General features: G+C 40.2%; 2 protein-coding genes across 2 annotated transcripts in view; one reads left to right on the top strand and one right to left on the bottom strand.

Annotated features, from left to right (window-relative positions):
• COL4A4 (collagen type IV alpha 4 chain) overlaps positions 1–4,031 on the top strand; it is an 80,745-nt gene extending 76,714 nt beyond the window's left edge. The window contains exon 47 of the mRNA XM_050902204.1: positions 187–4,031. Coding sequence (XP_050758161.1) covers positions 187–450 — 264 coding nt within the window. The 3' untranslated portion in view covers positions 451–4,031. The remainder of the gene's footprint in view (positions 1–186) is intronic.
• An 8,970-nt stretch (positions 4,032–13,001) lies between these two features.
• The window catches only part of RHBDD1 (rhomboid domain containing 1), a 56,042-nt gene continuing 53,318 nt past the window's right edge, over positions 13,002–15,725 (bottom strand). Inside the window, exon 7 of the mRNA XM_050902777.1 lies at positions 13,002–14,114. Coding sequence (XP_050758734.1) covers positions 13,996–14,114 — 119 coding nt within the window. The 3' untranslated portion in view covers positions 13,002–13,995. The remainder of the gene's footprint in view (positions 14,115–15,725) is intronic.

Here is a 15,725-nt window from a genome sequence, read left to right as displayed (position 1 = left end):
TCTAGACTTTTGAGATTAACTCATTACAGAGCAAATTAAGACTTTCTCCAGCAAAGGAAGTTTACTCCAACTTAAGATCACCAAAACCAGTACAGTTAAAAGCAAATAAAGTCAGAAGAAGACAGATTAACATAATTTACCTATTTTTCATGTACAGTTACCAAGTTCTTCCATTGTTCTTTCCAGCACACTGGATCTGGTGATCAGGGTGGTGGACAGTCCCTCATGTCACCTGGAAGTTGCCTAGAAGACTTCAGATCAGCACCGTTCATTGAATGCCAGGGTCAGCGGGGAACATGTCAATTTTTTGCTAATGAGTACAGTTTCTGGCTAACAACCGTGATGCCTGAATTGCAGTTTGCATCAGCTCCCCTGTCAGGAACTCTTAAAGAAGGACAAGAGCAGAGGAAAAAAATCAGTAGATGCCAGGTATGCCTGAAGCATGGCTAACAAGCGGAACAAAAATGAACAGCTAGCGTGAGACTTGCAGAAGGATGAACAACATGCTAAAGGTTTAAACAGTATTTAGTATTTGAATATATTTGAAAGCGTGCAGCACTATTCTTTGTTTGAATGGATATATAAGACTGGAAGATGAAGGATCTGTTGAGCCTCATCCACCCACGTACACACATCTACACGTAGTAACATCTAGTGTAAACGACAATTCGACAAAATGAAACTGTCACACTGGAGTTCGCTGCCATAATATACAGGTAACAAGGTGAGCTTGGCGGGTTGACTCAAGTCGGGAAAACCAAGGAAACCACACCTGTTGTGCAAGACAATGGATTTCCTGTTAGAAATGGCATTTACAGCAGGAAGAGTATGTGCATTTATATAGCATATTCTAAATATTTATCCTTATAGATACAGATGTGCAAACATACAAATGTCTTAAAGCCCTATAGCTGAATTTCCCAAGCTAAAGAAACCTGCACATGCTGTTTCTGAGGGAAGCGGAAAATGTAATTGTTAAAAAACCCTCATAATAAAAATAATGAAGATCAAAGTCTTTTACCACTGCAGTACTGAACCAAATTGCAAAAGAACTGTTAATTGGGCTTTCATAAGCAACAAAAAGTTGCAAATCCGTTTAACAGCAGATGATGTAAGAAAATAAAATTAGCTGAGATAACGAATCCTTAAAAAGCTATATTTATATTTGCAATTAATTTCTAAGAGCAGTTAAATTATTAAGCTCCAATCCAAGTAGCTGAAGAAACAAAGCAGTTTCTAATATTAATTGAAAAGAAATAGTAGCATGGTGATAAAATGGGTGAACTTACCTGAGTGATGAACATAAGTGTTAGGACAATTGTCTAAACTTGAAGCTAATAAATTTTGTTTATTTTTTGCTTCTTTTTTTGTAAATACACCACCAAAAAAAAAGAACCGTCACCTTTAAGATCCTTATGGAATCATAGCTCTAGAGATGCTTTTTATTTTTTAAAGCATTGATTGTTAAAATGTTTAATAAGCTAAAGCACTAATCACCTTTTGAAAAAGTTAAAACACATTTATACCTTGCTTCATTCAGCTATAAAACCAGAACTATTAAATGCACATGTGAATCATGGTGAAACTACTGAAAACACAGATTGCAAATGGAGAATTCATCATGTGCAGAAGGGCCACAAATGCCCCTTTTACCACGTAAATAAGCTACATTTTACTAGAATGGAATAAAATGGTTTTTTCCAGCACTTTTCATTTCAATTTGTGTTCACTGAGAGAGGTGCCCCCAGCAAAAGGATTTTCAAGGAAACCGAGATCCACGTCCAAGAGTCCTAATTCAAAGAAAACTCCCTCTGAAGCCATCACGAGTACAACAGGCTGATCAGCCAATTTAAAAGTTGGATACACAAGCTCAAAGAGCAGGAAAGACAGACATTCCAGTCTCAGCCAGAGGGAAATAAAATAGTCAGAGGGTAAGTCCATTCAAGTGTGAATACATCAGACTGTGCAACTTCCTTCTGACAAAACCAGCCAAACCTCTCTGATCTGCTGTGCTTACATGGTGGTCAACTACCTCTCCTGCTCTTTCACCTGGGAAGGGGTCAAGAGCCCGCCTGGGGCACGTCCCCATCCCCACCCGTCTCGAGGAACATTTCCCTTTTGGTCCTAGTGGCCCACTGGGAGCGGGCACACCTCTCAGTTCACTCCTCAGCGATCCCAGCTGCATGCTTCAGATCTGGCACGCCACAGAGTCTTTTGAGGAGGGACTAATCCCTACCATTGAGCTGTATGAAAGAATTTAATCCCCTCCTGCTTCAGACAGCATCCCACACGCAGGCGAGACTGCCTTTCCGGTTTGAAGCAAAAACCAACGTCTCGACTCTGCAAGGTGCTGAGTAGCTTCGGAGCTTACGCCTGTGAGAAGAAAGCAGCATGTAGAGAGGAGCACCGTGCCTTAGTCACCTATTCTGTAAGGTGTGCAAATGGTATTTCCAAAGAGGCTGCAGCTAAAACCACACTGGGCTAGTCACTTCAGTTTATGTTCACGGCGCTTCCTCAGGTGAGGTCCCCATCTCCTCAGTGGATTTAGGTAATTCCTCATTAAGGTCTCATTTCTGAGCTTTTCCTGACAGTACTCACCAGCTCCTCCGTTACTCATTTGCAGCCTCTTTGCAGGTTAGAAACTCTCTGGAGAAGGGCAGTCACTTTGCTGGAAATACTTACAGTGGGGCTTTTGGTACTAACTGCACTTAGGTAAACAATAAAGAAAACCTTACACAGTATGTCATAATAAGACAAGTAAGATGGACTAAAATGGGAATTTGGAATCGGATCTGTGTTCATCTAACTTGAACAAGTACACAGAAAAATCTTAAAAACCTCTGAGAGAATCAACAAAACAAAGACCCCAAAATCTAAATAAGCCATTTCATGGCATTGTACCATCTTGCTCTTTTGTTTGATTTAAAAACCATGTAAATCATGTAAACCAGTCATGTTTTTCTGTTATTTTGATGCGGAGTTTTTGCATCTGTGCCAGTTACATTTTACTATGTTCTATAAGAACATCTTATATAGGAGGTGTATTTTTAAGCTACCACTGATACATTATATATTTCATAGGTGTGTAAATTCCCGTTTCATGCTTAGCTGACTCTGTAAGGCATTTGTCAGAAATATTGTACTAATTCAAAATGAAATTGCAGATAAATTGCTTAATATTACAAAGCAAGTAAGACAGACCAAAGTATAAAGCAGCATATGCTTTAATCCTGCAATCATTTGTCCAGTGACTATAAACAGAAAAATAGTTGGTAAATAATTCATAGGGGACCTAATTATGAAATTATGTGTGAAAAGGAATAGCTGAAACTGTTCATGAGTAAAAACACTCCTAAAGGCAGTGGCCTTGTGCTAGTCCTTATAGTCCAAATTACCCTTACTGTTGCATACAAGAGCTTTGGATCTTGCGTAGGCCCAGTAAAGCAGTGAATTTTATCCTAAACAGCAGGCAGGATATGAATAGCAACACAGAAAATTATGCTGGCTACACTTGGAGGTCATTGGAGTTAGAGCCATTTGGGGTGAACTGCCCTGGAATTAAATTCAGAACCCGTGATTTACAATGAGGAGACTTGCTCGCCCATCACCGCAGCAAACCATGGCATCTGTATGGCTAGGAAGCAGGGAAGATGCCTGGCTCTAACTCATGGCAAATCCTCGGGGCCGTTGTCAGATTCTTCTCTCTCCTTCACATCCCTCTGCATCAGGATTTCTGGAAGATAACTAGTAGAAGAAAAATACTGCATAGCCTGAGCCCTGATCTGCCGTTAAGAAATGCGGCCATTTTTGCTTCATGTGCTGTTTTTTGTAAGACAGGGAAAGAGATGCACAGGCCTAATACTGAAAATGTCTTTTGAACTGAATTTCATCTTTTGGTGTATACAGAGCATGTCAGAAGGGAGAGACTAAAGCAAAACTGGAAACGGGTGTCACTCATTTTATCACAACGGTGCTGTATTGTAAAAATGGTATTTTTAAGCTTACTTTAAATTAATTTGTGTACAGTAGAATGTCTGGATTTGAAGTCCACGATTCACATGCTAAAAACAGGTATCAGAATGAGATAACAGAAAAGATGCTTAAACTCCAAACAGAGAAGGTGTGTAGCTGGGGCCTGCGAGCAGACCCAAACTTGCAGCTTCTTACCAAAGACGTGCACCTGCCATGGGCCAGACCTGCGGCTCCAAGTCCCCTGCTTGTCATGTGCCATCGTATCAGCAACACCACGTGCCTGGCAGCTGTTGAACTCCTGTGGTGAACTGGCCCTGCCTGGCAGGCAAGCACCTACCCAGCTGCTTCCCCCGCCCCAAGCAGGACCGGAGAGAAAACAGGACGAAAAAGAGCAAGAAAACTCGTGGGTCGAAATACAGACAGGGAAATCACTTACCAAGTACTGGGGTGGGCTAAACAGACTCAACTCAGGGAATTTAACTTAGTTTATTGCCAATCAGCATAAATATTTAACTGCTGAGTCAGGTTTTGGGAAACAAGTTGACAAACCTTAGAACACCTTTCCTCCCACTTTCCCAGGCTCAGCTTCACTCCAGAGTCCTCTCTGCCCCCTTGTCATTGCTGCAGGTCACACTCAGTCCCTTCAGTGAGGCAAGAGGTGGCGCATAGCTTCAGGGGAGGGGGCAGTGGGTGCCAGGTACAAAGCGGTTTCTCTCTGCTGCGCCTTCCTTCTCGCTCTTTGCCTGTGCTCCGACATCGGCCCTCCGTGGGCTGCAGTCCTTTTGAGGGAGTACCTGCTCTGGCACGGGTCCTCCAAGGGCTCCAGTCCCTTCAGGGGTGTGCCTGTTCTGCCATGGAGCACCTCTGCCGCCTCCTGACCTTGGATTTCTCAGATCAGAAAACTGCTTAAAGACTCATTCCCAGCATCGCATTATGCGCAACAAGTTTAAGCAAAACTGTTCCAGGAATTCTTCCAGGGTAAAAACTCTTAACCAAACAACTCTTTCCTACTTTGGCTGGTTCATAAGCACCAGAGAAACAAACAAAAAAAGTACAAAAACAGTCAAAATCATAGAATTCTTATAGTCCCTACATTTTTTTCCTGTGTTTTAAGGCAAATTAAACAAACCTTTTATCCATCAACCCAAGTTGTTGTTTACTTGTTTGAAAAAGATCCCCCTGAAGTTTTACAGCACGCTATTGAGGAAAAACTAAATTTGATCCACATCACACCTTCTGCTCCTGGTACACAGCTGAAGATTGCCGGTCTACAATGACTGTGCAAGCTCTCCAGCACAGCGTGCAAGACCACAACATCAGCCCTCACCGATTCCTTAAGCATGACCATGATCCAAATGCAGGCGATGAGCTATGGCTCATCCACCTGGGGAACGAACATTCTGTTGTTCTACACGGACTGCTGGAAATAACATCGCTTTACACTGACACCCCAGACTGAAGCCTGGCCTTTTCAGGTCTTACAAGCAATCCTTAAATAACTTAATTGAATTCAGTTATGCCATACATAGAAAAAGGCTGCAAATATGAGGACTGCTGTTCTAATGCTTTACATGTATTAGAACTGTCTGGGCAAGAAAGAAAAAAAAAAACATTCAAGACCATGGGGAAGATTTATACTGGGGAACAGTTGTTTGCAAGAAAAAGGATTGCTCCAAAGCCAGCTGTGAAGAGGAGCAGTCAGGCAAGGACAGAGCTGATCTGCCTTCACTCCAAAATGATCAAAAATTTCTGACAACTCTGGTAAAAATTTTCCAGCAGGTGAAGCAATTGTTTCATCAAAATGGGGATCTACTTCATGACTGGATCCTATTTCAGAAACCAGCATTTTAAACCAACCAAACAACAAAAACAGCCACTGAAATTCTGCCCACCTTAACCAGCCGGAAAACTAGCCAGGTGGAGGAAGAAGCACCATCAGCATTCAAACAGATCCTGCTCCATAGTCATACTTAACAGCTTTCCCCTTTTCTAGTCACTTCATCCACAAGTTCCAGAAGCTACTGGAAGTTCAATTAGAGGTGATATAGTATAAGTGTAAAGTAAAAAACAACTCCACATTTATCATTCTGGAATGAACGTATTAAACAAACACGGTTCCCCGAGATAATGTAGAGAGCCTTCAGCATCTAACACCACCTCACACCACATCTCACCTCATGCCTGACCACACAGCGCTCGACTGCTTCTCAAAAGACGACAGGCTTGAGCTTCACGGTGTTTGAAACTCCACATATGTTAACGTTTTCCACAGATTCAGTGAAGTAGAAATGCAAAACGCTGAGCCAAATTCTAACCAATTTCTAAACAGACGTATGGAGTAAGGTACCACTCCAGTGAACAACCCCTGTGTATCGCCCCCGAATGATTTATAGAAAGATTTGGAATGAAGCACTCAAGCCCCAAACCGACGATGTGTTCAGCTTGGTGAAACAAAGCTTCAGTACAGAGAAAAGCAAGGTCTTTTTCAGACTTTATAGTCTTCCATGCACTGATTACAAATACCACTCCTATTGTAGGCAGATGCTCCTTCTTATGCAATTTAGCATGATGAAGACAGAGGTGTTTAATTCATTAGAGTGGAGATTAAACTTTCTCAGAGGCAGAAAACAATTAATTCTGATGGGAACTGAAGAAATCTATATGAGAAATGGCTACTCCGAGGCAGTTGGAACTGTAGTTTGTTAGATTTTGCATACTGCATTTTAAAAATGCTAAAGCAAATTAGTATTTCCAAATGCTTTAATTTTGTTGTGCTTAAACATTTAAGATGCATGTAAAAAGTGAAATACATGCAATAAATGGTACTAGTGTTGTAGAACTTCCGGTCACACATAGATACGTTATATCTCTGCATATATAATGTATGCTTCCTGATGATGATGATGTGCGGAAACTAGGAATTTAAGCATCCTGCCTAAAGAAGTGTTTTATCACTACAGTGCCTTCCAAATTAAGTGCATCCCTGATCATTTACCCTCTGTCCTACTCATTTCACTTACATAATCCAGTTCAAAAATACATTTTTATAAGCTAACTGCTCATTCTGGATTTCAGGTCTGTAGATACATGCAGCAGTGAAAAAGGAACGAATAATGTATTTTTAATACAATCAGAAGCCTCAGCTCTAAACAGCAGCAAAACAATTATGTGGATTCCTCCAACAGACACGCTGCAACATACACATACCTGTAATGCCCCTGGCCCCCGTACGGGAAAACCTATGTGTTTACATCAGCAAATACTTAAGTGCTGTTTTGAACAGCAAAGCTTTCCAGAATCAAGGCCACTCTGACCTAAGCTCTACTTTTTTCAAAGTGCTGGACGAAATGAGTGTGGGAGGTTTGGCCCTTGCACACCAGATATTTTAAAGCTTTTATCAAAGTTGCTGAATTACATTTTGTACTAATGTAAATGAAAAAATCTTACTAAAACCAGTTGAGTTACATTATTAACGTTATGGCTGACTTTAGCTCTTTAAGAACAACATGATCCACCTGTTACTTGGGCAAAAGAATGCACAATAGCCACCTCAGCTGCAGAACTCCATACATATATACTTAGTTTAAAATACAATTTTAAGAAGTCAGCAAACAGGTGATTCCCTGCTCATTAATGTTGTACAGATTTAGGAGCCGTTCTTCAAATTGTTATACGGGTAAGGAAAACACGGATTTGCGGAAGTGGCGCACCCACTGATAGCTCTTAACTGATCCCTGTAAGGGATAAGTTGGTGAAGGACCTAACCTAACCCAACATTCTCCACTAAGGCAAGAACATTTACTGTTTACCTGCTCAACAGCCCTTTAGAGATATTTGTTTAACCTGCTCCAACTAAAGAAGGACTAAAGGAGGAAATGCCGGAATATCCGTAGCCTATTAGAAAAGTTCACTATCTACATGTTTAGAAATCCTTTGTTTACGTTCATTTTGCTGCAAATTACGCCAATTTCTTCTTGTCAATGGACGAAAGAGATGAACTTACCGCTGTTCTCACGCAACAGAAGACTGCTATCGTACGTATACTCGATCTCCTCTTTTACTAACCCAATTGCTTTACCATTCTGAGCACGTCATATAAACAAAAATACCCAAACCATATTAAATTTGTATGGCAAACTGTCTTTCTCCAATTTTCAGAGCTCCTGAAAGAGTAAATGGGTATCAGTATTTATTACAAGATTTAGACCCTTTAGAAAGCATGATATTCCTTTAGAAACAGCTATACACCTGAAAGCTGGGAATTGTTAGTATTTTCTTGCCCTCTGAAATCTGGTAACAAATAAGAAACTACCAATTTTTTTTTTTATACGTAGGAAACAATTAGTAGCGTACAATGAAACCATAAAATGATTCTGTCCTTGATGTCTGCACACTCCTTCAAGAAGCCACAGCACATAAACATGAGTATCTGTTAGCCAGCTGTTTTGTTCAAGCGTGATTCACACTCAGTCATTCAGTGCTAAACAAAAATGGTTACAAGTCGCCAGTCAGAATCGGAAGTGAAAACGAACTGCAACACCCGTTCCCATCACAACAACCGAAAAGGCAGCTGTACCCAAACTGGTTTTCAAGCCGGTCATTCAAGTTGCACTCAGATTTGCTGTGCGATCTTCAGACAGTGTACACCTATTCAGTTCCGTGGTCTAGATACAAGCAGGAGGTTTAAAGGTTCAAGTTCTTGACTCTTATATTTAACAGTATATACACTTAGCATATATGGGTATCATCATTAAAGAGAGCACTGGATAACAAAAGAAAGTTACTTTTGTCCTGCAGGCATCTCCAATCAGGTAGTTATTACATAGGAGAAAAGGCAAGTCATTTTGCCTTCATTTGGTCAGGATAACTCTCTCGGACTAACGATGCTCACAGCTGCTTTGCTCTATCTGCAATTTAAGCTCCTTAATACATATAACGAAGTAAGAACTAAGATGCCTGCCATAAAGACTGTTGATACAAAGACTTTACCTCTATCAGGTATGCTCTCTTTCCTCTTTTCTCCTTTTTTAGCATTAGAGCTATCAAAACTGGAACTTTCTTCAGCTCAATCAAAACAGTCTCCTAGCAAGGTCTGTTTTAATAAAGAATTTCCTTCTCTCCCCAGACACATCATCATTCCACGGACTTTTATATATATCACTAATTTAATGAACCAATATTTAGGCTTTTTTTTTGTATCCGCGTATATGTGGTACAAACAAATTATATCTAATGAGAAGAGTTAAATTCTCCCTTTTACTTTCAAATAAAACCAAACCAAAAAACCCAAAGGCAAAACTTTTCTGAAGTGGCCAGGCCCTTCACTGTCTCCTACTACACCCTTTATACCCCTGGAGTTCTTGGAGTGATTCTTCAGAGATATGTGAAAATAAACAAGGTGGCATTAGTCAAACTTTTTAAAAAATGGACCATGAAAATCCCGGGTTTGATTTTCACCGAACAAGCAAGCAAACCTTGTTTGAAAGGTAGCCATGGAAAACAAAGCTTCTCCAGGCAGAACGCCTTCTCTGAGGGGCGGCTGGTACAGCAGCACTGCCATGCTCTCCCTCCAAACACTTCCCCTGGTACCAAGATGTCAATTTAAGGGGGGCAGGACAGATTCTGATCTCATTTACAGCCTGTATTGAGAACGCTATTTCCACCTACACTCACCTAGCACAATCTGGCCCGCTGTGGTGTGGAACACATGAGTACTGTTTTCTCAGTATTTTAAACAGCATTTTTCCCGCCTTAGGAGAAGTGGTACTGCCAGGAAAAAAGCATACATACAGAAGAACATACAATTTGCCTGTGCTTAAAGACAAGACAGAAGAGGGAAAAAAAATTTAAAAGTTAAACAAACTGTTCTTTCACCACATCTTAATTCTGGACTGCAAGAACCCCCTATTTATTAGCAGTAATTTGTTAGGTCATTCGACCATTAAATTTCAAGAATGCGCCTGTTAACAAGTCTGCTGATTAGGATTAATTAAGGGGGTGGAATTGCTTACATGGTACCTGATCACAGAGTTTAGAGGAAGTACAAAAAATTCACAAGAAATCACAGCTCCTGCAACAAAGGAATCAAACTTCAGATGCTAAAATATTTTATACAAAACCGCTTTTTCTTAAAGAATCCTTGTAGAGTTAGTCCGGCACTAAACAGTGTCAGAAAATATGCAGCGTGGAATACTCATCTGTGTAGACTGCCCTTAATTTTTGTCCCTGAAGAGATAAAGTGCAACAGAGCGTATGTTAGGAATTCATCTGCAACTTACATCTACCATCATCAGTGCTCTGAAACCTAAACTGACAGGGGTTTTTTAATGGTAAAAATCCTACTAAGGAATCATTCTGTTAATAAACTTTCCAAAACACTTTAAGTACTGGGACTTTCCAATAATCCAATCCCAAAACTTCCACTAATTCAAAAGAAACAAAATTAGTCCCAACATATTCAATCTGCCCTCTCAATATCACAAGTCCGCATTTCTAACAATATGGTAACAGCTCTGTAATTTAAAATATATGCCTTATTAATTACTATACTAAAAAAAGACAGTTTTAAATGAAAAAATTTATTTCAATTTTGTATACAAAAAAGTCAAACCAGCTGAACAATTATTAGTACTGACAATTTTTGTGAATATTTAATGGCAAGTATTTCTAACCTCACTTTACAAAACCAAGTGCTTTTAAAATGGTAATCATGTTTGATTTTACTTAAGGTTTTTTTTTTTTTCAAATGACTAGTGGCTAATTCAGTGCTTTTAAATAATTAAAATAACAGAGCTTAACAGACACAGTAAGTTACACTGAAACTTTTGACCAGAGCATTAAGAGATTAGTCTGAGGAACCAATGCTACTTCCTCCTTATTTACACATAATTATTACCCACTGAGGAAAATATGCAAACTGTATGCAGTTTTTTGATACCTATTTTTAGTGAGCATAGAAAAGTTAGCTAAGAGTATATGCTATCTTATTCTATGGCTACTGCATATATAGAAAACCAACAAAGACCAAGAACACAACAAAAATTAGCATTCCTTATGTACTAAGTGTCTTAGAATCTGCCAGAAAACACTTTGCATAATATTAACAGTGTCCTTACACTACCTGAATGAGCATATCCACAGTCACATTGCAGTCGTGTCTTTTGGCTCTCAGAACTTCGAGCCACAGATCTGGCGTAACAATATTGTGCTGCTGCTTGGCATAAAAACCAACAATAGGTGTAAGAAGGATGGTGAAAGTGACAATGGCACAGGAGAGAACGAACAGCTTGTGCGTTTTTCAGCAAACAAAAGCGTAGTTACAACCAGGTGGTGTACTCTTTATTTAAAGAACATAGTAAAAAAAATTAGTTTCAGGATTTTTTTCTGTATGAAAGATAGAGCCCTATGTTTTTACATTCGAACTATAACTCCATAGAGAAGTGGACTTCATAAAGCACAGACTGGTGATCCCGTGTACCTGAAAAGAAACCATTAAATTGCTCATTCTGATGCTCTACTGAATTAGTGCTGAAGAGATTCCAACAGTTCCAAAGGCCAATAATCGAATTATTCTTGTGCAATCACACCTCTTCAGGACTGAGAATAGTTACAGATGAGTGTCCCCAATGTCAGAAGAATTTCTATTATGAGGAAAAAAGCTTGGGCAATGAGTAATTTTTGAGTGATACTAGAACAAAAAACCTTAAGGTTCATTAGTTAACATTACTGAAGAGGCAGATACGCCACAAGCGGGACAGCCGCTGTGTGTGACAAGCAGCGAGTGGAGGGTCTGTCCAAAGTGACAACTGAGCTCTCTGGTCTCCTATCAGCTACTCTAGAGTTGGGTAGAGAAATTCTTTCTAGAAAATGAAAAATTCAAGGTAGCCTATATTTAGGCAAGATCTCCACAAGTCTGTGTGGTGGGTTGACCCTGGCTAGATGCCAGGTGCCCACCAAAGCCGCTCTATCACTCCCCCTCCTCAGCTGGACAGGGGGAGAGAAAATATAATGAAAGGCTCATGGATCAAGGTAAGGACAGGGAGAGATCACTCACCAATTACTGTCACAGGCAAAACAGACTCGACTAGGGGAAATTAGTTTAATTTATTACCAATAAAATCGGAGCAGGATGATGAGAAATAAAAACTAAATCTTAAAACACTTCCCCCTCCACCCCTCCCTTCTTCCCGGGCTCAACTTTACTCCCAAGTTCTCTACCTCCTGCCCCCCAGCAGCACAGGGGGACGGGAATGGGGATTTGGGTCAGTTCATCACACGTTGTTTCTGCCGCTCCTTCCTCCTCAGGGGGAGGACTCCTCACACTCTTCCCCTGCTCCAGCGTGGGGTCCCTCCCACAGGAGACAGTCCTCCACGAACTTCTCCAACGTGAGTCCTTCCCACGGGCTACAGTTCTTCATGAACTGCTCCAGCGTGGGTCCCTTCCACAGGGCGCAGTCCTTCAGGAACAGACTGCTCCAGCGGGGGTCCCCCGCAGGGTCACAAGCCCTGCCAGCAAACCTGCTCCAGCCTGGGCTCCTCTCTCCACGGGGCCACAGGTCCTGCCAGGAGCCTGCTTCAGCGCGGGCTTCCCATGGGGTCACAGCCTCCTTCGGGCATCCACCTGCTCTGGCGTGGGGTCCTCCACGGGCTGCAGGTGGATATCTGCTCCACCGTGGACTTCCATGGGCTGCGGGGGGACAGCCTGCCTCACCATGGTCTTCCTCATGGGCTACAGGGGAATCGCTGCTCTGGCGCCTGGAGCACCTCCTCCCCCTCCTTCTTCACTGACCTTGGGGTCTGCGGAGTTGTTTCTCTCATACTCTCACTCCTCTCTCCAGCTGCAGTTGCACAGGTTCCCCCCCCGCCCCCCTTCTTAAATCTGTTATCCCAGAGGTGCTACCACTGTCGCTGATGGGCTCGGCCTTGGCCAGTGGCGGGTCTGTCTTGGAGCCGGCTGGCATTGGCTCTGTCGGACATAGGGGAAGCTTCTGGCAGCTTCGCACAGAAGCCATCTCTGTAGCCCCCCCCCACTACCAAAACCTTGCCACACAAACCCAATACAGTCTGCAAACTCTTACTGCTGCTACTGGACGTCAAATGAGACATACAGAGAAATAGTAGACTTTCTAAAGCTGCATGAACAGCATATACATGATACAATTTCCAAGCCTTCTTAAAAAGGGAAATAGATGCTTTGAAAAAGTATAAATTACTAAATAAATATATTCTTTGTATGGCATATCCACCTCCCTTTCCATAAAACTCCTAACATTATTTCAACTCTAAAGGGAAGCATTTTATTTAAAACATAAATATTAAGAAAGGCTTTAGGAAATAGTAAGTAGTTACTACTCATTTTTATCACATACAAGCTCTAGATAAAATGGCATGTTTTAAGGAAGACTGCAACGCTAAAGGTTATATTAAATAACTCCTTAGGGTAAGAATAGCTGCAACTATTTTTCATACAGTTCGCAAGACTGCTGAAAAGCTTAAGCCTAGACTCATATGATCTAGCTGCTGTCATCAAAGCAATCTTTTCAAGTGACATTTCACATGCCAATCCCAAAAACAGCTGGTCATCATAGATAAACAGAGAGAAGTTTGTAAGGAAAAATTGCATAGTTTTACAATTGTATAAAAAAAAAAGTAATGTTTTTTTCATCTGTGATGGATGAAGAAAACCTGTTGTCTGAGAATACCAGCAGTCAAAAAGCCAAAGAATTTTTGAAGCTACACAAGAGAACTTAAGAAAAAAGACAGTTTGGTAAAACCATCAGTCTTCTTCCATATTTCAGGTGCATTAAGATGGAGACTGCAAAAGATCACATTTTGATTCCTATCTCACACTTTTTATGCAAGTTCCAATTTTGAGCCTGAACTCACAAAGTCCTCCACAGTTTTGCAACTAGTAGTAAAAAAATTGGAAAAATATTACAGCAAATCTGCATATTACAAATAAATCTGCAAATATTTTGGTAACTCTGAATAGCACTTTACAATTTACATCAACACCTGCCAATTTCATCGTCTCTCAAACCTATGAAGCCTTTGCCTTCTTATTTCCTCTTCTGAATGCTGCTCAGGTGGAAACCAAAAACCATAGGGTCGCCGCTCGTTATTATACGTTGCTCCACCAAAATCTACAAGACACAATGAAAAACAACTGTTATTTTGTTCTGTAATATGAGAACAATGCACATATATCCTGTAATCCAAAGCATCACAACACAAAGGAAATGGAGTTGAATGTTTCCAATTCTGATGGTTTCAGGGCAATCACAACTTCCAGCAACTGCTCTTAAAGACACTGAAATAATAAAAAAAACCCACAAAAACTAAAAAAACACTCAAAAAACCAAACCAACAAACCACAACCAAAAGAACACCCAAACATCTAACAGGAGTTCACATTTGTCACGATCCCTACTTTACACAGTAAACTCCAGATTGTTAAACTATTTAAACGTCCCCAGTAGTTACTTCTGGCAAAATAAGCTTTTGTTTTTGCTTTTAGCATTGCAGTCCAACATGTGCTGACCCATACCAGATGCACATACAACTCCCAGCCTTAGTTGGCAGCAAGCAATTTCAGAAATAAACTACACGTGGCAGCTCTGCTAGAGAGAACTGTAAGCAAGTCAATCTGAGCAGAAATAGCACACCAAGACCGAAGGTTCTGTGCCCTGGCACCCCAAACGACAAGAAGAACAGGCTATTCCAGCAACTCTTCAGAATTCACATTAAGTCACTGAGCAAAGAAATGATTAAAAGGTTGTGGTTACACACCACCTCAACTGAAGAGCTCTGGGAAACAAAAATGAGAGACTGCCTTCTAAGCACAGGTACAGTGTTAAGGATAAGCAAATTAGCTTTAAAGATAACACAACAGCCTCTGTAACATTCAGTGTTTTTTAAACTTTCACCTCAGGATCTCATTTAAATTAGCAAAAGTAAATCTGGAAAACCAAAAAGTATTGTACTATTATGTTCATTTTCAAGATGAATTTCAAATACAGCTGTATCCTGTATCAGAAATTGTTTGTAGCAAACACGTAAGGCCTGTTTACATGACATGAAGTCAGGAAGTCCAACTTACGAAGAGGCTCTGTTAGTTTCTGATCCAATTACAAAAGCATGTTAGTTTGTACTCACCAATAAATGTATGATTTTGTGAAAATATTAGAACATGTTCATAATTTTCCTTTTGTGTTTGCCAAGAAGTCAAACTCTTGGAACATGCTTCCACAGATAACTATAGCTGCTCAAACTGTGATAGGCAGCGATATTAACATAAAAGTTTATAAAATGAGATGCACTGTTTAAAAGGATTTTTCAAATTTCTATTAACATACAGGAAATTAATTTAATGTATATTTTAGTATTTTATCTTCAGCTTGTCCTTGTGTCTCAACTTGCTAGCGACAAATTTGAAAAATATTTAAGCTGTTACTCTGCCTCTAAAACACTACGTCATTATTTGACAAATATTGTTCAAAATATTATAGAAAGCTAACATATATTGGAAGTCATAGAACTTGGCACAGGTAACATTAACTGCAACGCTTCTCAATTTTATTTTTTTTAAATCCAAGAGCAATCTCCTTGTCTAAAAAAAATTAGTTAATATAATCTGCAACATGGGCAGAATGGTTTTCATTAACAAAAAAATATTAAGCTGAACTGAATGTTCATTTACTACATTTATTTTCCCTCGTTTTACTTTGTTTCTTATACAAGAAGGTTTGTTTGAA

This window comes from Gymnogyps californianus, chromosome 10, assembly GCF_018139145.2.
Source record: "Gymnogyps californianus isolate 813 chromosome 10, ASM1813914v2, whole genome shotgun sequence".
Lineage (NCBI taxonomy): Eukaryota > Metazoa > Chordata > Aves > Accipitriformes > Cathartidae > Gymnogyps > Gymnogyps californianus.
Note: the sequence above shows the minus strand (reverse complement) of the source record. Positions and strands in the feature narration are given on the sequence as shown.